Source organism: Perna viridis, chromosome 10 (assembly GCF_037379345.1).
Source record: "Perna viridis isolate PV_CMFRI_1.1 ecotype Kerala chromosome 10, ASM3737934v1, whole genome shotgun sequence".
Lineage (NCBI taxonomy): Eukaryota > Metazoa > Mollusca > Bivalvia > Mytilida > Mytilidae > Perna > Perna viridis.
The window spans coordinates 25870553-25893054 of NC_142454.1; the positions used below are offsets into that span (position 1 = coordinate 25870553).

At 35.5% G+C, this 22502-nt stretch overlaps 3 protein-coding genes across 4 annotated transcripts; all 3 read left to right on the forward strand.

Annotated features, from left to right (window-relative positions):
* The first annotated feature begins 2074 nt into the window (after positions 1 to 2074).
* LOC148605144 (uncharacterized) lies at positions 2075 to 5234 on the forward strand. Its single transcript, XM_088549600.1, has 7 exons — positions 2075 to 2272; positions 2918 to 2978; positions 3370 to 3463; positions 3799 to 3873; positions 4171 to 4416; positions 4761 to 4850; positions 5158 to 5234. The coding sequence occupies exons 1-6, from the start codon at positions 2199 to 2201 to the stop codon at positions 4838 to 4840; spliced, it is 630 nt and encodes a 209-aa protein (XP_088405726.1). The 5' UTR covers positions 2075 to 2198; the 3' UTR covers positions 4841 to 4850; positions 5158 to 5234.
* Positions 5235 to 8049: 2815 nt separating this feature from the next.
* LOC148605145 (uncharacterized) lies at positions 8050 to 20306 on the forward strand. Of its 2 annotated transcripts, XM_088549674.1 has the most exons (6): positions 8050 to 8163; positions 8804 to 8897; positions 9208 to 9279; positions 10373 to 10618; positions 11133 to 11201; positions 11506 to 11605. In XM_088549674.1, exons 1-5 carry the CDS (start codon positions 8128 to 8130, stop codon positions 11171 to 11173), a joined length of 489 nt encoding a protein of 162 aa, XP_088405800.1. In that variant the 5' UTR covers positions 8050 to 8127; the 3' UTR covers positions 11174 to 11201; positions 11506 to 11605. The 2 variants fall into 2 exon arrangements, with proteins under 2 accessions (XP_088405800.1, XP_088405799.1); XM_088549673.1 differs by lacking the exons at positions 11133 to 11201; positions 11506 to 11605 and adding an exon at positions 20192 to 20306.
* Positions 14729 to 16392, forward strand: LOC148605146 (uncharacterized). Its single transcript, XM_088549675.1, has 4 exons — positions 14729 to 14865; positions 15077 to 15140; positions 15769 to 15862; positions 16200 to 16392. Exons 1-4 carry the CDS (start codon positions 14792 to 14794, stop codon positions 16286 to 16288), a joined length of 321 nt encoding a protein of 106 aa, XP_088405801.1. The 5' UTR covers positions 14729 to 14791; the 3' UTR covers positions 16289 to 16392.
* Positions 20307 to 22502: the final 2196 nt, after the last annotated feature.

Consider the following 22502-nt stretch of genomic DNA (forward strand, 5'->3'; position numbering starts at 1 on the left):
GATTTAAATATACCCCCAAACAAAGTTCCGGGGTTGGGGAGGAGGTGGGCATATATGTCTGTCTGCTTGCTGCTTGTCTGACCACATTTCTTGTCAGTGCAACTTCTCCTAAGCCGCTGAAGGGATTTTGATGAAATTTTATAGAAAGGTTGGGCATCATATGTAGATGTGCTTGAAAGAATATAGTTACTGTTTTAGGACTCCAAAGGGAGATCCAACAAAGGTTTAATATATTAAAACCTCTTCAGGGCTTTCCTCCTAATTTAATGAAATTTTATAGAGAGATAAGGTATCATATATAGGTGTGCATGAACGAATACAGTTATTCTCGGAGGACTCCAAAGGGAGATAATCCAACTTGAGGGCTTTACATGTAAAACCTCAACAGTGAACTCCTCTTAAACTACTCAAGGGATTTTGATAAAACCTTATAGGAAGGTTGGGCATCATGTGTAGATGTGCATGAACAAATATAGCTACTGTCAGAGGAGTCCAAAGGGCAATAATCCAACTTAAAAGTTTTACATGTTGAACCCTCATAAGTACAACCCCTCAACTGCTCCAGGAATTTTCATGAAATTTTATTTGAAGATTGGTATGTAGTTTTCGCAGTTGATTTACAATGAAAGCAATGCATGTATTTATATTCAATATGTATAGAAAACTTTGGCTGCATCAACTGTTCCATTACATTCCAAATTGAAAAGTGAAAAGGTATGATAATTATATTATGTTCGATTCATATGATAATTATTATATGTTGTTGTTCAATTCATATGATAATCATAATTGATTGATATTCTTGAGCTAATCAAAGGAATATTTGTAAAAAATAAGCATGTCTCAAATACATTTGTACAATTTTTTTCACTGCTAAGAAAGTGGAGACAAGTACTATAGTGGAACAAAAAGAAAACTAATTAAATGAGTAACTTTGATTTTATTCAGAATTTTGTTTCTTACCTTTGAAGCATACTACAAGTGTATTTCGGTATAGCGATTTTAAACTGGAGAAAATGCCAAAACTTCGAAAAATTAAAAAAAGCCTCAGTTTGAGGATTTTTCTCAATCTTAAATTTTAAACGATTTGAGTTGAGAAAGGATTTGAGGACATTTTCGTTTATGAAACAAGGGCCTGGCCAAACATGGCTCTCTATTGTACGAAACTCATACATACAGAAAAAAATGCAACGAAGACTGAAAAAAAATGTGTGCATATGTTACAAAATAGGCAACTGATATTCCCTCCCAGGACGCATGTGTACATGACTGGTACGTCCTTCCACCAGATACAAGTACGTATACTTCCAAACAATTTCTTTATGTATCTCGATATAGGAGCCGTGAAACATAAATATAAAAATAAATGTTCAAATAGTGCGTAGTCAGGATAACGTCAGTTAAAATAGAACAGTTCTATAGCAAGTTTCGACAGTTCTAGCAGAGCTGACACGAGAATTGTTCTATGACACCTTTATAACTGTCCCAGAGCCGACTCATCTGACAGTACGTCCCCTGAGAGGTTAGAACTGATCCCATCTGTAGCAGAAGAATATGAATTTCAGTCTATGATATGAACGCCCCATGCATATACTATCTGAACTTAGCAAAACATATTTCTCCATGTACCCGACGCTCAAAACAAATTAAGTCGTGTACCTAGAGATCACCGTTTTAGTCAATTGAAAGACTATACGAAAAAGGGCTCTCCTTTTTGTCGGCTGTGATGAATTTGTACATGCAAATTAAATCACATCGGAGACTTGTAAATAACTTTCTCTACCTATAGGCAAAACCAAAAGATAAAGATGGTGTCCTCTTCATCTTAGACTTTTTTTTTATTATTATATAGAAATAACTGAAAATCCCTGAAACCTCCCCCCTCAAGTTCGCTCCTCCTTTCGGTTTTTCGGGTTTCCTTGACACCGTCATTGCTACGGCAACACAAATTTTATATGAATCATTACAGAATACAAATCCAAATTTTCAATCTGTACAAATATTAACAATTTATATAACGCTTTGCGTCTGTGATCAGTTTGAAAGAAAAATTGAAGGTGAAAATGTTCTGTCGTTACATTTTGAAACTCATATGTGACGTTGCCGATGTCAACGACGACGGCCAGGGATTTCGGGAAATTTAAAAGAATGGCGAAGCAGTAGCAGTGTTAATCAGAGAGGGAATTTTACTTTCGGAAATGCATGTGCGTGGTTTATTGACACTTCTTTTTGTCCTGTCGATCACAGCCGTATTCACCGGAGAACACTTTAGGTAAGTTTTTTTTCCAAAAATGTTGTATTTGTTTAAAAGTTTGATTCAATTGAGCTTTAGCATGTATATAAAGCAAGAACAGATTGTGCAGGTTAGAGTGATGTATGCTTGTTAAATTATGTTGTCAACGCTCTTTTCAAGAAGTCGTATTTATGAAACACAAATATCAATTCATGTTGCTTATAAAAAATAGGAATAGCAATAAGTAACGGGAGAGCATGTTTCTAAAAGAATTGTACCTTGACAACCGAGGTTCGAACTCCGCTAACAATTAAACAGGCAATTCGATTTTAACTTTACCTGGATATTTGAATATATACTGTCTACCACTGATAGCCCGTTTTATCACTCTACAGTGACTACTATCCTCAAGAGTCTCCATTCCATGAACGATTCAAATAAAACTAGACCCCGTGGTGCTTTCAATTAGTTGCAAAGTGTAAGGCGAGAGCTTGGGTCTCCTTACAAAATTATATCTTTCACCACTGCATGATCTATCGAGTCCTAGACCATTCAATGACAGTCCAGTGACAAACCAAACTAATTGGGCAACTTTATACTAAAAGTATAAAAATACAAGTACATGTGTGTTATCGTTTTAATTTTACCCACTACGGCGGTTATGCGTCTTCTTTTTTTTTGCAGTACTGGACTTTACAATGTAACATCTCCAGTAATTGTTGTTCGGAACCATATCGGATTTGAAGTAAGTCTAGTTACATTTTTGTATGTACATATTGTATTCAATTGTCCACCGAGAACTTTACTTTCCATGCAGATATGGAACAAAGTGACCGAACCAAATATCAGGATACAATTGCAAAAAAACCGAAGCGTCAGCGGTGGGATGATTCAAATACGTTAAAATCCCCAAAACATGGCCTAAACGTGAACACAAGAAACAGAGACGATCTACATAAACAATGAAGCGAACCGAATAAAAACTAAAGATAAGGAAATTGAATATTATGGTCTCTGTGCTCCAGTGGTGACAAGAGCAAATACCATTCATGATAAAACTACGGTACTCATTTACAGGCACTGAGGGCACAAGTATTTAATAAACATTATGCAAACATACTTGGGTTTTTTTTCAGGTTGGATTTCTGGATATGTTTTTAATCAGCCTCTGCTTTTTGGTGTTCTTCGTTCAAAATGAGAGAAACAAAATAAATGAAGTTTATCGCCAACGTAAGTTCATCTTTATTTCCTGCTTATATCATACAACATGCATATAAAGATCCGTATCAGGAACGCTTTATTGATAGGCACTTATATAAGAATAATTTCTATTAGACTGACTGTATTCAAAATTATTCTTAACCAAATATAAGCTTAGCGTCCGATTATGTTAGATGTTTTCTTAATTTTTCTTAGTGTTATGTGCTTATTTTAAAGTTTTTGTTTCCTTTCTTTTTTTTGTTTTGAATTTTTTCATTTTAACTTATTTTTTTAATTATTGCTTTCTGTTGAGGAAACTTTTGTTTCCATAAACATATACTGGATAGAAGTTTATATGTTTGTAGGTCTGGTTGTCATGAGAAACAAATGTGCACTCCAGGAAAACGCTGTAGTAGGAAATTTGTTACCAATTATTGATGGTAAACATTTTTTTATACATTAAATATTGAAATTGTGATTTTCCTCACCTTTGAAACTTTTTTCTAATTAAGTACCAATTATGCAGCCCATGAACTCTTTGGTACTCAATTGCTAAAACCTACAGTGCAATTAACCCATATTTATCCGTATTTCTTGATTAACAAGCACCTAATTTAACTGTTGTACTTTCGTATTCCAGTTCTTAAAGCATAAACAAATTGACTCACTTGTTAAATTGAAGGACTAAGCATATGACATGTAAATTTGATAAAAAGTTCTACAATATTTGTCTCAAGGTTACCGCAGCAGAAATACCAGGCTCGCGCTGAATCTCATCAAAATGAACAAAGAAACCAATGGTCTTCTAAAAAATGTTGAAGGTGATGTGGCTGCCTTGAAGGACCTTAATAGAGAATTTGAAAGTTTCAAATCAGCATGGATCCAGGATACAAAAACATATCCACAATCAGAAGCTGCTGTTTTGAAACAATTGGTACTGGTAAAGATTAGAACAGAAATTTCAAGTCTCAAGGAATACATTGGTGAGAAAACAGATCAGTTTAATTAATTCCATAGATAACTTACCGTTTGTTATATATATACACTGTGAAATACTCATACATGTAATGTTTTATATGTCCTGTCTTCCGACTTGTTATTAGTATAATCAGAAAAAGTTTTAAAATTGTATCTTACTTTAAAATGGCTAAATATTGTGTTTTTTACTCAATATAGACATTGTTTTAGATATAACACCATCATCAGAGACCCATGGACGATCGCGCTGTAGCTCTCGCTAACACAATCAACGACGATGGTGCAAGACCTGAGCTGTTTTTCAACACAGTCATGCCTTTTGTTTTTATGCTTCTTTTTCTTGTTCCAGGAAAAGAACTCCAGGGCTTACATCAGGAAATCCACAGTACAAGAGACTTTGTTCACGAGGTCAACAGGCATGGATATTAGATATTTTTCGGTACATATATACAAGTTGCACTTTTGTTAATTTAAAAATAAATTCCTTCAACGGGTTTACTTGTATTTTAGAACTGCATGTACTTTTTTCTTTTGCTGAAATTCTTGTTAAACGGCATTCCGAATAATGGTACGCGAGTACAATGTATATACATTAATTAACTTCCGGTTTATAGTGAGAGTGTTGCTGTTATATGTGTAGCTTTAATTTCGTCTGTCACCCCTCTTTGTAATCCAGGCTATATTTTGTGCCACAAAGCCTCCTCGTTTTGATTTTTTGACATTCATCCTTTTCTCGTCATTTTCAGATTAAAAATTGGTGGCGATGGTACATGTCCATAAATTCAAGATCAACTGAGGATCGGATGTATTGAGAATATATTAAAGTATTCATGTTTGCACTTACTATTTTTCTTTATCATTTATCAAACGTTTTGTATAGCCATAATATTTTGTGACAACACGTTCATGAACAATCGCACGTCGTAAATCGAACTTTTAAGTGTAATTATTCGTCGGAATAATGCAAACATAAGAAAAAATCTGAACGTGCATACCACAGACCCACTAATATTACAATATACTTCCCAACACTGAAGTCTTCTGTATTTGAAAGGACCACTATTAGACATCTGCATCACTAAAGATGTTGGGAAATAGTTCCCGACAATGTAGAATATTGAGATTTTTAATAGGGATATCTGCCCCTGATATGTTCTCCTGCAGTGCATTGTGAAGAAATAACTTTTTCTACTTAAATGATATGGAACATTTTGTCTTAATTCCTTGATTTTGATGGTACAATTAGTAGTCATTTCATATATTGTACCATATTTACTTGACTGCCTGATTCTTACGGAGTCTGGCATTTTGAAAGCATTTCTAAGTGATCGTACAACGTGCTCACAATAGGGCAGCAATTTCCCATGGGTAACAATATGCGAACGTTCACTGTTAGACCTTTGCCGTAGTATCAAGCTGCGTTCTATGGAGTATTGATTACCCTTGGCTAGAATACAAGTAAAACCGGTCCTTTGAATATACTTGTTACTTCTGATATGAATGTTCAGGTCAATTGCAAATATGTCAAAGACAAACCAGGAATTCTGAAACAAAGAGACCACAATATAATAAAGGAGGCAATACCATTTTTACGCACAATTTTTAATATATTAGCCTTCAAAAAAGCAAAATATAATTATATATGTAATCTGTACCTGTGATATTGGAAGATGACAAACAGCATTACATTTTAATTAGGTCTGCAAGAAAAAATCCTATCCTCTAGGGTGTGGAGTTCCTTATATGGTAAATTAACTAGGATGATTTTCACTTGGTGTTCGAAACACAAAAACGATTCTCAAAAGTAAAAAATCGGACAACATGGATTTGCATAAACATTCGTTATATTATATCATAAGATCTTTCGTCGTATTATACGCGAAACATTCACCTAAATCTAGAAATGACCAGTATTTTGTGAACAAATCGTTTGCCATCATACACTATTTATGCACATGCATGTAGATGTCAATAGGTGATGAAAATACATGAAGCAGAAGAAGCAACTTTAAAATGCGTCATATTATATATTACTTGAATTCTTGATTTTCTCCAACTAATCCCCCAAAACATTTTGAGACTTTCTCTACCTGCACTCACACCCGAACCTTGACGACCGTCCAACGAGTTTAAAATTTTGATTGCTTGATTAGATTATTGATAGCAGTGTTTTATCGAATGTCCCCAGTGAAATAAATTTCGATGATTCACACTGAAATAAATTCGGTAATTTCACTCTCGGACTTTCTCCCACCAAAACGTCACAACTTTGAAATCAATCCGGCGTTCACAAAATTTGAAATTCATGTTGAAATTAGCAACGCATAATCGAGGGAATCTATATATAAATAAGATATTCAATTGGTTATCGTAAATAACCAAAATAGTATCACTCACGCCAAGAACGCTGTGTGATTTAACTCGTGCGCGGAACAAGTTCCGCCCACTCGTTAAATCTAAGCGTTCTTCGGCACTCGTGATTATCTTTTCGTTATTCACTCCTTCCAATTAATTATCCTATTAATATTTACTCCAATAAAAACAATCGGTTGCTAAAAAATAATTACTGAGGAGTTTTCATGAAGTTTTGAGTTATCTTTCTTATTACCGTGTACAAAAGTATTTTGGTTGAAAAGTACAATTACGGGCATTTAGCCTCCGATTCGCTCAAGTGATCCTCATTGAATGCATATGCCACTGAACAATAATACCCATTTTAAAATAATAAAAAAAATCCTGGTCATTCATGGGATTCTACATGTAGTTAATACATGTATTCGTACATAGAGAAAGTGGTTGTCAATGGATGCCCTCTTTAAACCAATGAATGAAACCATAGCTCGGCGGTAAACGCCACTCTATTTAATAAAATAATGCACAACAATAAAAACATGTAACACACTCGACCACATCAGAAAATCAAACATAACATGAAACTCGATACATGTAATTACCAACCACGATAGGCGGCAAGCGCCATTTTATTTGATAAAAGCATGAAAAACAGTAAAAACAGGTACGTGTAACGCACTCTGCCGCACAAGCTTAGAGCAGAAACTTAAGAAAAACATTTGTGCACGCTTTACATTCACTTTGTATGGTATGTAACGTACAACTTATACTTGCAATGTTAAAACCGTTGCTTACATGTACGAGACCAAGTTTTTAATCCGTTATACATGTAATGAGATGACCAAACATATGATGAGATTTTTACTATTCTGCGAATGTAAATAAAAACAAAACAAAGGGAATGTCTTATAACACTTGGGGCCTCAAATGCACTTCCGGTTGTCCAAATGCATAAGTGACGTCGCCGATGTCAACGACGACGAAAAAGGATTTCGGGAAATTAAAAGCAATGGCGAAGAAGTAGCAGTGTTAATCGGAGAGATATTTTTACGATTCAGAAATGCGCGTGCGTGGGTTATTGACCTTCTTATTCGTGCTTTCATTTACAGCTGTTATCATTGGGAACTATTTTTGGTGAGTTTCCGTTCCGGAACGATCTCTTTTATCTATATAATCATTTAAAGTTGTGATCATATTTTGATGTTGTGTTTTTGATCACCAAAGATAACAGTTCATTGGTTTAGCACTTAACTTAACCACATGTAGTAATGTTAGTTTATAATTCAATTCCCCATTCAGTAATATACACGATTGACAATTTTTTATTTTGTTGCAGTTCAGAGCTTCACAATGAGACATCTCCAATGATAAATGTTATTAGGAACCAAATAGGATTTGATGTAAGTCAAGTTAAAAATTCAACGATAAAAATAACGAAATAATGATTGGTACATTATTCAAATGTACATAGCTTTGTACAACAAAGAAAGGTTTACTTACTTAAGTCGATTTCGTACGGAAGCCCTTTAGTGCCAGGTTTTGTATCACTTTCAAGTCGTCATAGCGAGATACTTAACCGTAAAAACGAGTTATCTGAATAGTTATAACGAGTTCACTAAATCGGTATAACGAGACACTAACTCGTTTTAATGATTTAGAAATAAATCAACACCTGGCAGTAGTGAGCTTCCGTACACTCGTGTCTTCTACAATGCCAAAGAACAAAAAATAAACAAAACTACTCGATATTTTTCAAGTTAAGTTTTGTTAATGAATGGAATAGTTAAGTCATAGCGTTTAGGGACAAAATTTAAGAACAATCATGCGAAATGTTCAAGAAAAACAGACTGAAGACACTGTACAAACAGTTGAACATGCATAAAAAACTATAGTGCCAAGTGTTTCTATTAATCAGCCATAGAAGAATGATAAGCTGTTACCGAACGAAACTAAATGATATCCATAGTATAACTACGGTACACATGTACTATTGACAACGTAAGCATTGTATTCTTTTTCATGTACATGTATTTTTTTCAGGTTGGATTTCTGGATATGTTTTTGATCAGCCTCTGCTTTTTTGTGCTCTTCGTTCAAAAAGAGAGAAACAAACTAAACGAGGTTTATCGCCAACGTAAGTTCATCTTTTTTTACAGCCCATATCATACAATTGTGTACATGTATATGAAATCCGTATCAGAAATGCATTAAACGATGTTACCTGTATAAAGTAAATTTCAATTAGATTGTATACAAACTAAAATTTCACTTTAATAAATCAAGCTTGTGATTTATCCTCTTTGTTTTATTTTTATTCATTTATTAGTTAGTGTTATTTCTTTTCATTATATTTTCTTCTTTACTGTTGACTGTGAGAGAATATTGTACATTTATTTCCGTATACAGGTACTGTATAGAAATAAAATAATGATATATTTTTATAGGTCTGTTGGTCCTGAGAAACGAAAGTGTACAGCAAGGAAACGTTATAGGGAATTTGTTACCACTCATTGAAGGTACACATGTAAATTTATACATTTGAATTTTATAAATACAATAATATTATTAGCATTAGTTCTTTTTTTATTTTGACAGATTTTGACCGTAGTTTCCAATGAAAATATATGATAATCATGTATTGCTCTATTGATATGATATCATAAATGATGATAATTTACATTTGATACAGATAAGATCAGTTCTAACCTTTCCAGGGGAAATGTCAGAAGAGTCGGCTATAGAACAGTTCTAAAAGTGTCATAGAGCAGTTGTAGAGCCAGTTATTCTGACAGTTCTACCAGCAGGACCAACTCTACGAGAACAGTTCTGATACTTCTATATACTTCTTTAATAGTTCTAGCAGAGCCGGCTCTCAGAGAACAGTTCTAGAAGTAGAGCCAGCTCTACGAACACAGTTATATTAGCAGAGCCGGCTCTGCTAGAACTGCCAGAAGAGCTGGCTCTGGAATTGTTCGAGAACTATTCTAAACCTGTCATAGAAATGTTCTTCTGACAGTTCTAGGACAGTTTTGTGAGATTAGAACTGATCTCATCTGTAGTCATATGATAAACATATGTTTGTAAAAATCATACATGTACTATGTAAACTGAAACATATGAAAATCATATCACACTCTATTCATATTTTGATCATCATATGTTGCAATTCATATGATTCTTATATGTGGCACCTTTTACTGTGTTCAGACTATCAAGTAACACGTAATAAATGTACATGTACATGATCATGTATGTATATAATGATTATAATCCCCAAGCGTGCTATTCCTTACAGTTTACTCTTTTAATTAAAGTTGTGTTGCAAATCATTTTTAATTGTGCAGTATGCCACAGACATGCACATATGAACAAACTTTTATGTACACTGTATGCACATGTACGAAGGATAAGTTGATTAACTGATCTGTACATACGTCGGATCATTACATGTATTACTCATTTAACTAATTGGAGGGACCATAAATACATGTACAAATTAATGTGTACGATTCCAGATTATTCCAGTTCTTACATGTACACATGTAAAAAATGTCGGTCCAGTTTTTTGAAGGATAAATTTAGTAACAAAGTTCTACACTATTTTTATAGGTTACCAGAGCAGAAACACTGGGCTTGAACTGAATCTCATTAAACTGAACAAAGAAACCAATGTTCTTCTAAAAAATGTTGAAGTTGATGTGGCTGCCTTGAAAAACCTCAATAGGGATTTCGAAAGCTTTAAATCAGCATGGATTCAGGATACAAAAACATACCCACAATCAGAAGCTGCCGTCATGAAACAATTGGTATTGGCAAAGATTAGAGCAGAGATTGCAAGTCTCAGAGAATATATTGGTGAGAAAACAGATCAATTCATGTAAATTACGTTTATTTTTGATAATGAAGTTGTTTTATGGGTCTATACTATGAAATGTGTAATTATTTATTCAAATCTACCTGCTCTTAAGAGATAATCGACATTGAAAATACAGTAGATGCTATTGTATTTGAGCGCCATTTACAGAGTTATCTCCCTTAATATTGAAATTTAAAGTGCATTCTGTGTAATTTTTATCTCCTAAGAGCACGGGTCATATGAAAAGCCACATGTTTATTTCTGTTTACTCTGACATTTCAAACAAAAGATCAAAAATAAAAGTATGTAGGCTTTTTACCCATGAATCACATTTTGCATGATCCTTAGCTGGAGTGCTACTTAAAAGACCACCGGCGGTAACAGATGAACAGTCACATTGTTGCTATCGCTACGTCATTTTCCGACGAATATGTAAGACTTGAGATGTTTACTATTGAACAACTTCCAAAAAAAACCAACATTTTACTTATTTTTATGTTTCTTTTTTTCCAGGAAGAGAACTCCAGGTCCTATATCAGGAAATCCACTGTTAATGAGGTCAACGGCCGTGGTTATTTTTAGGTACATATATACATGCACAAGTTGCACTTTTGTTTATTATAAAATGAATTCCTTCAAAGTGTTTTACTTGTATTTTAGAACTGCATGTACAGTTTTTGTTTTGATAAAATGCCTTTTTAACGGTATTCAGAATATTGGCACGGAAGTATGTACCAGAATTCACTTCCGGTTTATAGTGAGGGCTGTGCCCCTGTTATATGTGTAACTTTAATTTCGTCTGCCATCCTTTTTTATCCTATAGTTTGTGCCACAAAGCCTCCTCGTTATGATTCTTCGACGTTTATTCTTTTCTATTCTTTTTCAGATTAAAAAATAGTGGCGATGTTACATATCCATGAATGCAAGATCAATATTGAGAAGCGGATGTATTGAGAATATATTAAAGTATTTTTGTTTGCACTTAATAGTTGTTTTTGTCATTTATCTGAGGTTTTGTATAATCAGTATACATTTGTGTCCACACACAATCTTTAAGTACAAGTTTTTGTCGGAATAAGTCTGAAACGTGCACATGACAGATCCAATATTACAATTTACTTCCAAACACAAAAGTCTTCTTTATTTGAATTGACCATTATTAGATCTCTGCATCACTGAAGATGTTGGGAAAATTTTCATGAGAATGTAGAATACAGAGATTTTTAACAGAGACATCTGCCCCTGATTTGTTACTTCGCACTGCATTATAAAAGAAATAACTCTTCGTACTAAAATAATGTTGAACAAAATTGTCTTAATTAATTGATTCTGATGGTACTATTAGTCACGATCATTTCATACCATATTTACTTGACTGACTGATACTTACAGAGACTAGCAGGTAAATCTATCAAGTTTGAAAGCATTTCTACGTGACTGTCTGATGTGCTGACGATAGAACAACAGTTTTCCATGGGTAACAAATATGAACCATCACTGTTTGACATTTACCGTTGTATCAAGCTGCGTCCCACGGAACATTTGGATCACCCTAGCTAAAATACAAGTAAAACCGGTTCTGTAACTATAATTCTTACTTCTAAGGTGAGCGTTCAGTTCAATCGCAACTACCCCAAACAAAATCATGCATTCTAAAACCAAGAGACATATAGCAAAGGAGGCAAAGCCATGTTTAATCACACTTTTTAATAATAAACAAGCCAAGAAAAAATATAATTATATTAGTAATCTATAACCTAGGTTTTGGGAGATGACAAAAAGCATTATATTTTAATTAGGGTTGCAAACAAAGCCTCTAGGGTGTGGAGTTCCCTTTATGCTAAATGAACAAGAATGTTTCTAAAAAAGTAAACAATCGGACGATAAAGATTTGCCTTAACATTCGTTACATACATGTTATATCATTTTAAAATTAAAGATGGGAGTCGGATCTTTCGTTGTATTTAACGCGAAACATTCACATTAATTAAAATGACTTCATTATTATTACAAGCGACAAATCCAGAAAACATCTTTGTAGTTTATTAAATAACTTCTAATGACAAACATTTCGTGTACAATGTATAAATTTTTGGTCAATGAGAATGAGCTCAACAAGCTTACATAGAAACAAAATCTACAACTTTGTGTTTATTCTGGGTTCCGTCAATAAGACCTTATATCATATATTTAGATTAAAATATATATATTTTTTCATATTTGCATTATAAGTGTTTGTTTAAACCTTATATCGTTTACCCTATATCGCATACCCTTGGCTATATCACACCTCTAGACCCATATCGCACACCCTTTATCTGACCCTGCATTCTAACCCAGCACTTGAGGTTTACACGGTTTTAGAATTTTGATAGTATTATCAGATTAATACTGTATTTACTTAAAAAAAAATAAAAATACATAAAAATAAATAAATGAATAAAAGTTCGGTCTTTTATTGGTTGATGAAAAATATTTATGACATTTATGACTTTTTGAAACTTTTTATTTCACTAAAGGCCTCACATGAGGTATAATAGTACAATGAAATTAACAAACAATAATAATGCATGAACTAACATACATACACATGACGTAGCTGTATACAGATGAACGAGCAATGTATACATAATATCTCATTTAAATACAGACATTACAATTTTGCAAAATTTCGCCAACCCGACAAGTACATATTTGTTGTGACTATTCATTAACTCTGACAGACAATATTTCTGTTATTATAGATATGGACAGGTGTACAGTTATGTCTTTCTTGACTAAAAAAAGTTACAGTTAAAAATATAGTGGAACTCATCACCCAATTCTTGTTTATTACAAAGGTCACAAACTCTTTCAGCTCTATTGATACTGAAAAATCTACCAGCCTCAATTGGCAATTTATGACTGCAACATCTAAATTTAATAAGATTATACATCAAATCTGGTGGAAGCACAGTAAGATATTTTTCATAACTAATATATCAGATATCTAAATTCTATAATTTACACACTTAGGTGGTTCGAATATTTGTGATTTACAATCCTCAAAAATTTTGTCATGAAGAAACTGCTTTACGTTTTTAGACAGATTTACATTTCTTAACACAGGTTGGCCAAACCAGTAATTACCATAAAAATAGCAAAAAATATATAAATAACAGTTGAATCAAGGAAATAATCAAAGCACAAAAAAAAGAACGCTTCTATCGTGCGTTTAAATGAACGGTCGTATCGTGTGTTTGTAAAGGCACGCTTCTATCGTGCGTTTACCTTCCAGTTGATTATCATATTAATATTTACTCCAATAAAAAATCGGTTGCTGAAAAAAATAATTGCTGAAGAGTTTTAATGAATTTTGGAGTTATCTTTCTTACCACGGTATACAAAAGTATTTCGGTTGTAAAATACAATTACGGGCATTTACGTGATCCTCATTGAATGCATATGCCACTGAACAATAATACGCATTTTAAAATGAAAAAAAAAAAAAGAATTCCTGGTCTTTCATGGGATTCTACATATAGTTAATACATGTATTCGTACATAGAGAAAGTGGTTGTAAATGGATGCCCTCTTTAAACCAATGAATGAAGCCATAGCTCGGCGGTAAACGCCACTCTATTTAATAAAATAATGCACAACAATAAAAACATGTAACACACTCGACCACAAAAGAAAATAAAAAATAATATGAAACTTGATACATGTAATTACAAACCATGATAGGCGGCAAGCGCCATTTTATTTGATAAAAGCATGAAAAACAGTAAAAACAGGTACGTGTAACGCACTCTGCCTCACAAGCTTAGAGCAGATACTTAAAAAACAGTCGTGCACGCTGTACATTCACTTTGTATGGTATGTAACGCATAACTTGTACTTGCAATGTTAAGACCGTTGCTTACGAGACCAAGTTTTCAAACGCGTTAAATTATACATGTATTGAGATTACCAAACATAGGATGAGATTTTAACTATTCTGCGAATGTAAAATAAAAAAAACAACAAAGGGAATGTCTTATCACACTTGGGGCCTCAAATGCACTTCCGGTTGTCCAAATGCATAAGTGACGTCGTCGATGTCAACAACGACGGAAAAGGATTTCGGGAAATTACAAGCAATGGCGAAGAAGTAGCAATGTTAATCGGAGAGAGGTTTATACGATTCGGAAATGCACCTGCACGGGTTATTGACCTTCTTATTCGTGCTTTCGTTTACAGCTGTTATCACTGTGAAATATTTTTGGTGAGTTTCCCTTTCCGGAACGATCTCTTTTATCTATATAGTCTGGTAAAATTGTGATCAATTGATCATATTTTGATGTTGTGTTTTTGATCACCAAAGATAACAGTTCACTGGTTGAGCACTTAACTTTACCACATGTAGTAATGTCAGTTTTCAATTCAATTCCCCATTCAGTAATATACACAATTGACAATCTTTCATTTGGTTGCAGTCCACAGCCTCACTCTGAGACATCTCCAATGATAAATGTTATTAGGAACCAAATAGGATTTGAAGTAAGTCAAGTTAAATATTCAACAATAAAAATAACAAAATAATGATTGGTACGTCATTCAAATGTACATAGCTTTGTACAACAAAGAAAGGTTTACTTACTTAAGTCGATTTCGTACGGAAGCCCTTTAGTGCCAGGTTTCGTTTCACTTTCATAACCGTAAAAACGAGTTACCTAAATAGTTAAAACGAGTTAAGTAAATCGCTAAAACTAGATACTAACTCGCTATAACGACTTAGAAATAAATCAACACCTGGCATTATTGAGCCTCCGTACACTCGTGTCTTCTACAATGCCAAAGAACAAAAAATAAACAAAACTACTCGATATTTTTCAAGTTAAGTTTTGTTAATGAATGGAAAGTTAAGCTATAACGTTTAGGGGCAAAATTTAAGGACAAGTATGCGAAATATTCAAGAAAAACAGACTGAAGACACTGCACAAACAGCTGAACATGCATTAAAAAAACTATAGTACAAAGAGTAATCAAGGGAATAGCGGTAATCAAAAGAAGATAAGCTGCTACCGAACGAAACTAAATGAAATCAAAAGTATAACTGTACACATTTACATGTACTATTGACACCGTAAACATTGTATTCTCTTTCATGTACACGTATTTTTTTCAGATTGGATTTCTGGATATGTTTTTAATCAGCCTCTGCTTTTTGGTGTTCTTCGTTCAAAATGAGAGAAACAAAATAAACGAGGTTTATCGCCAACGTAAGTTCATCTTTTTTCCAGTTCATATCATACATTTCTGTACATGTATATGAAATTCGTATCAGAAATGCATTAAACGATGTAACCTGTCTAAAGTAAATTTCAGATAGATTGTATACAAACTGAAATTTCACTATAATACATCAAGCTTGTGATTTTGTAAGATTTTTTTTCTATTTATTCTTTGTGTTTATTGTGTTTTGTTTTTATTCGTTTCTTTGTTAGTGTTATCTCTTTTCATTATGTTTATTTTCTTCTTTACTGTTGACTGTCAGAGGATATTAGATATTTATTTACAGGTACTGTAAAGAAATACATTAATTATATATTTTTATAGGTCTGTTTGTCCTAAGAAACAGAAGTGCACAGCAAGGAAACTTTATAGGGAATTTGTTACCACTCATTGAAGGTATACGATACGTGTAAATTTATACATTTGAATTTGATATGTACAATTATTGATATTCAATTTAGTTTTTTTTTTATTTTTGGCAATTTTTGACTGTAGCTTCTAATGACAAGATATGATAATCAAAATTGCTCTATTCACATGATATTTATATGATCATAATTATAATCATATGATAATCATAAATTATGATAATTAACATTTGATACAGATGGGATCAGATCTAACCTCTCAGGGAGACTGTCAGAAGAGCCGGCTCTAGGACAGTTCTAACCTCTCAGGGAGACTGTCAGAAGAGTCGGCTCTAGAACAGTTCTAACCTCTCAGGTGAGCTGTCAGAAGAGCCGGCTCTAGGACAGTTCTAGCCTCTCAGGGAGACTGTCAGAAGAGTCGGCTCTAGGACAGATCTAACCTCTCAGGGAGACTGTCAGAAGAGCCGACTCTAGGACAGTTCTAACCTCTAAGGGAGACTGTCAGAAGAGCCGGCTCTAGAACAGTTCTAACCTGTCAGGGAGACTGTCGGAAGAGCCGGCTCTAGAACAGTTCTAACCTCTCAGGTGAACTGTCAGAAGAGCCGGCTCTAGGACAGTTCTAACCTTTCAGGGAGACTGTCAGAAGAGCCGACTCTAGGACAGTTCTAACCTCTCAGGGAGACTGTCAGAAGAGTCGTCGGCTCTAGGACAGTTCTAACCTCTCAGGGAGACTGTCAGAAGAGTCGGCTCTAGAACAGTTCTAACCTCTCAGGTGAACTGTCAGAAGAGCCGGCTCTAGGACAGTTCTAACCTTTCAAGGAGACTGTCAGAAGAGCCGGCTCTAGGACAGTTCTAACCTCTCAGGGAGACTGTCAGAAGAGTCGGCTCTAGAACAGTTCTAACCTCTCAGGTGAACTGTCAGAAGAGCCGGCTCTAGGACAGTTCTAACCTTTCAAGGAGACTGTCAGAAGAGCCGGCTCTAGGACCGTTCTAACCTCTCAGGGAGACTGTCAGAAGAGCCGGCTCTAGGACAGTTCTAACCTCTCAGGGGAACTGTCAGAAGAGTCGGCTCTAGGACAGTTCTAACCTCTCAGGGAGACTGTCAGAAGAGTCGGCTCTAGGACAGTTCTAACCTCTCAGGGAGACTGTCAGAAGAGTCGGCTCTAGGACAGTTCTAACCTCTAAGGGAGACTGTCAGAAGAGTCGGCTCTAGAACAGTTCTAACCTCTCAGGTGAACTATCAGAAGAGCCGGCTCTAGGACAGTTCTAACCTCTCAGGGAGACTGTCAGAAGAGCCGGCTCTAGGACAGTTCTAATCTCTCAGGGAGACTGTCAGAAGAGTCGGCTCTAGAACAGTTCTAACCTCTCAGGTGAACTGTCAGAAGAGCCGGCACTAGGACAGTTCTAACCTTTCAAGGAGACTGTCAGAAGATCCGGCTCTAGGACCGTTCTAACCTCTCAGGGAGACTGTCAGAAGAGCCGGCTCTTGGACAGTTCTAACCTCTCAGGGAGACTGTCAGAAGAGTCGGCTCTAGGACAGTTCTAACCTCTCAGGGAGACTGTCAGAAGAGTCGGCTCTAGAACAGTTCTAACCTCTCAGGTGAACTATCAGAAGAGCCGGCTCTAGGACAGTTCTAACCTCTCAGGGAGACTGTCAGAAGAGTCGGCTCTAGAACAGTTCTAACCTCTCAGGTGAACTGTCAGAAGAGCCGGCTCTAGGACAGTTCTAACCTCTCAGGGAGACTGTCAGAAGGGCCGGCTCTAGGACAGTTCTAACCTCTCAGGTGAACTGTCAGAAGAGCCGGCTCTAGGACAGTTCTAACCTCTCAGGGAGACTGTAAGAAGAGCCGGCTCTAGGACAGTTCTAACCTCTCAGGTGAACTGTCAGAAGAGCCGGCTCTAGGACAGTTCTAACCTTTCAAGGAGACTGTCAGAAGAGCCGGCTCTAGGACCGTTCTAACCTCTCAGGGAGACTATCAGAAGAGCCGGCTCTAGGACAGTTCTAACCTCTCAGGGAGACTGTCAGAAGAGTCGGCTCTAGGACAGTTCTAACCTCTCAGGGAGACTGTCAGAAGAGTCGGCTCTAGAACAGTTCTAACCTCTCAGGTGAACTATCAGAAGAGCCGGCTCTAGGACAGTTCTAACCTCTCAGGGAGACTGCCAGAAGAGTCGGCTCTAGAACAGTTCTAACCTCTCAGGTGAGCTGTCAGAAGAGTCGGCTCTAGAACAGTTCTAACCTCTCAGGTGAACTATCAGAAGAGCCGGCTCTAGGACAGTTCTAACCTCTCAGGGAGACTAGCAGAAGAGCCGGCCCTAGAACAGTTCTAACCTCTCAGGTGAACTGTCAGAAGAGCCGGCTCTAGGACAGTTCTTACCTCTCAGGGAGACTGTAAGAAGAGCCGGCTCTAGGACAGTTCTAACCTCTCAGGGAGACTGTCAGAAGGGCCGGCTCTAGGACAGTTCTAACCTCTCAGGGAGACTGTCAGAAGAGCCGGCTCTAGGACAGTTCTAACCTCTCAGGGAGACTGTCAGACGAGTCAGCTCTAGGACAGTTCTAAATGTGTCATAGAGCAGTTCTAGAGCCAGTTCTTTTGACTCTACGAGAAAAGTTCTTATACTAGAGCCAGCTTGTCTGACACTTCTAGCAGAGCCGGCTCTACTACTAGAACTGTTCTCGCACAACTGGCTTTACTTCTAGAACTGTTCTCTTAGAACTGGCTCTGCTAGAACTGTCATAAGAGCTGGCGCTAGAATTGCCCTAAACCTGTCAGTTTTTCTGAAAGTTCTAGGACAGTTTTGTGAGTGGTTAGAACTGATCTCATCAGTAGTCATGTGATTAACATATGTTTGTAATAATTATATGAAAACTGAAACATGTGATAATCATATCACTTCTAGCAGAGCCGGCTCTACTAGTAGAACTGTTCTCGCACAGCTGGCTTTACTTCTAGAACTGATCTCTTAGAACTGGCTCTGCTAGAACTGTCGTAAGAGTTTGCGCTAGAATTGTCCGAGAATTGCTCTAAACCTGTCAGTTTTTTCTGACAGTTCTAGGACAGTTTTGTGAGTGGTTAGAACTGATCTCATCAGTAGTCATGTGATTAGCATATGTTTGTAAAAATCATATGAAAATTGAAACATATGACAATCATATCACACTCATATTCATATTTTGATCAGATCACGCCTCGATTCATTTGATAATCATATGCTGCAATTCATATGATTATCATATGTGGCAAATCTAGCCGTGTGTAGACCATGAAGTAGTTGGTGCTTAATGGCAGAAATCTAGTAACCCGTAATACACGTACATAATCATGCGTGTATATGGTGTCTACAATCCCCGAGTGTGCAACGAGGAACGCTCATGTCAATCCAGTTTCTTCCAAGATTCAGGATAAATTTAGTAACAAAGTTCTACATTATTTTTAAAGGTTACCGGATAAGAAACACTGGGCTTGAGCTGAAACTCATTAAAGTTAACAAAGAAACCAATGTTCTTCTCAAAGATGTAGAAGGTGATATGGCTGCCCTAACAAGCCTCAATGGAGCATTCGAAAGCTTCAAATCAGCATGGATTCAGGATACAAAAACATACCCACGATCAGAAGCTGTCGTCATGAAACAATTGGTACTGGCAAAGATTAGAGCAGAAATTGCAAGTCTCAAAGAATACATTGGTGAGAAAATATGACATTTCAATAACAAGATAACATTCGTTCTTTTATAAAAAAAATGTGATTTAAAAGTAGAATAAATGTACATGTATCTGTATGTTATCGTTCTACATGTACAGAATAATTGATCAAAAAGAAAAGGTGGGCAAATGCGAATGGGTAAATAATATGTAAATATTGCGTAAGTTGATAGAAGTTAACGCTTTTGTATGCACAACTTTTAACACGTCGTACCTTTTAACGCTTACTTATTGTTTGTTTGTTCCAGATAGAGAACTCAAGGATCTATACCAGGAAGTGGATAGAACAGGAGTAGACTTTCATAAGGTCAACGGTTAAAAAATAATGACCATGGTGTATGTGTGCAATTAAGATCAACCGAGTTGTATTGAGAAAAAATAAAGTGTTTTGTTTGCACTTACAGATTGTTTTTATTACTTGTTAATTTTGCTGTAAATAGAAGGCCAAAGTAAAGTCTTTAATTTAGCATAGGTCTTGACATTGAATAACACAGTCTCTCCATGATCGGCATTTATTAGGCGTTTTCTAAAGTCATTTCTTACACTTAACTGAAAAATGCCAAAGTTATAGGCATGCATTTTGATTGTAGGCTTTGTCTGTTAGGGTAAGCTATCTGTACTCAACTAAAGAGTTTTGTTGATGAAGCAACGCAATTTGCAACAGGTGAATTCTCGACCATCGAATACGTAATGAAATTCTAACACATACGCTCTGGTTCAAACACACATTTTCAAATTAATATATTACATACAAGTCAAGTAAATCATTTACAACCCTAACTGCCACGGTTGGCTCGTGTAAGGGTACTCGCCTCGAGTGCACGAGGTCATAGATTCCATCTCCGACAGAGTCACACCAAAGACTTTAATATCGGAAGTCACTGCTTCTACGATTTGGTATATATAGTGACGACTGGTTGGCCGCCCTTACAAATATCTTTTTCGGTGTAATTGAAAACCGGTGAGTCATTTACGGAAGGTATTTCATTTGTGTTAACTGTCTTTTGGTATGCCTTACATGCTGTAAGTTAGCCCTTTATGAGTGAATACTAACGTTTTTTGTAAAATCTCTTTAGGAAGAACCCTCCCACCTTAAATTCTCCTTTCTCTTGGTATCCTTTCATTTTAATTTTTGTTTCAGGGTTACGGGAAATTCAATCATTGAACGGACGTTTTAAAGTATCCGCGGCTATTTATTGCAGAATATGTAAATTAAGTTTGGCAAGCTTTCTTAAACAATTACTTTTTTCTAGTCCTCAAATCCAAAACAACCCGTTGTCGACCATATGCATACACCATTTTAGAATTACGTTATTCTGATTCTGTATTTAAATCCAATAATTGGTCTATAAATTTTATGTATTTCGGAGTTACCTTTCTTACCATGGTGGAAACTATACCAGAGTTTTTCGGAAATTCAGTTCAAACTTCGAAGAAGGAAATGTCTTTATAGAAAGGACAAATTTAAAAATTAAATTATATGCATAAAGATAAGCATTAAGCCTTTGACGCTTAGCAAGATCCTCATTGCATGTATGCCATTGAACAACAAACTAAAAAAAACATTCTTGCCATTCAAGGGAGACTACGTATACATGTACATGTAGTTATAACTCGCGAATAGAAAAAAAACTGCTGTAAAATGAAATACAAACTAAGAAAGTTAAGGAATGAGACATATTTGTGCCAAAATGGGAAGGATAGCTTGAACGGTCTGGGGCTAATGCTTGTGAAACTACGATATGGGTTTAGATATAGGCAAATGGACTCTTATACCACACACTAACCGAGGAAGATGAAGCTCCGGTCATTTTTGTGAAAAGTTTTGTATTGTATTAGGAGTATTATACATACATGTATTATGTACCGTCCCTGATTGCCTTTCCATTTATTATTTTTACCTTTTTTTACGACTACAAGTACCCCCAAACAAATTGTCTTGATCGATACAGGCTCCATTTATCTGTTTTGAATAAAGTTTGTATATTAAAATAAATTACCCTCCGCTTAGTATGAAATGCAAGTTTAGAAATTGAAATTATCTCTTGAACAAAAGGTCTAAGTAGTGTATAATCATGAAATGAAATCATCGACACCATATACTAGTACATGTATACTGAAAAAAGGTAGTGAAAACAAAATTACCTGTAATATTGCCAGTCCTGTACATGCATTATATGTAACGATCCTGGTATGAACAGGAAGATTCTTAAAACAGATACTCGAGAAAAACTGAAGTCGTACAATTTTTACATTTGAGACATTTTTTTATTGATGTATGTTTCGATGTTAGGAACGAAGAGGACTAGGTAAGGTAAGGTATATTTTGATGTAGAACTAGAAGATGTACATGCAATGTTGTGGCCGTCAGGACGATTTTTTTCTTACTGTACATGTACGTATTGTCCTGCATATTTGATGTACAAAGAAAAAATAGGGCACGTTTTTTCTGGCATTACATTATGCTAAATTAAATGTCCCTTAATTATTGTGGATTACACTTTAGGCCTAAAATGCACTTTACTTTGATCTGAGCCAAAGGACTCACTAACCACTTCC

What these genes read in the sequence shown, in the direction of transcription:
- LOC148605144 (XM_088549600.1), top strand. Translation starts at nt 2,199, where the DNA reads ATGCATGTGCGTGGTTTATTGACACTTCTTTTTGTCCTGTCGATCACA. An exon ending in TTCACCGGAGAACACTTTAG is followed by an intron (nt 2,273 to 2,917) that starts GTAAGTTTTTTT and finishes TTTTTTTTGCAG; the next exon opens with TACTGGACTTTACAATGTAA. An exon ending in GGAACCATATCGGATTTGAA is followed by an intron (nt 2,979 to 3,369) that starts GTAAGTCTAGTT and finishes GTTTTTTTTCAG; the next exon opens with GTTGGATTTCTGGATATGTT.
- LOC148605145 (XM_088549673.1), top strand. Translation starts at nt 8,128, where the DNA reads ATGATAAATGTTATTAGGAACCAAATAGGATTTGAT. An exon ending in GGAACCAAATAGGATTTGAT is followed by an intron (nt 8,164 to 8,803) that starts GTAAGTCAAGTT and finishes TATTTTTTTCAG; the next exon opens with GTTGGATTTCTGGATATGTT. An exon ending in AAGTCTCAGAGAATATATTG is followed by an intron (nt 10,619 to 20,191) that starts GTGAGAAAACAG and finishes TGTTTGTTCCAG; the next exon opens with ATAGAGAACTCAAGGATCTA.
- LOC148605146 (XM_088549675.1), top strand. Translation starts at nt 14,792, where the DNA reads ATGCACCTGCACGGGTTATTGACCTTCTTATTCGTGCTTTCGTTTACA. An exon ending in ATCACTGTGAAATATTTTTG is followed by an intron (nt 14,866 to 15,076) that starts GTGAGTTTCCCT and finishes ATTTGGTTGCAG; the next exon opens with TCCACAGCCTCACTCTGAGA. An exon ending in AAACGAGGTTTATCGCCAAC is followed by an intron (nt 15,863 to 16,199) that starts GTAAGTTCATCT and finishes ATATTTTTATAG; the next exon opens with GTCTGTTTGTCCTAAGAAAC.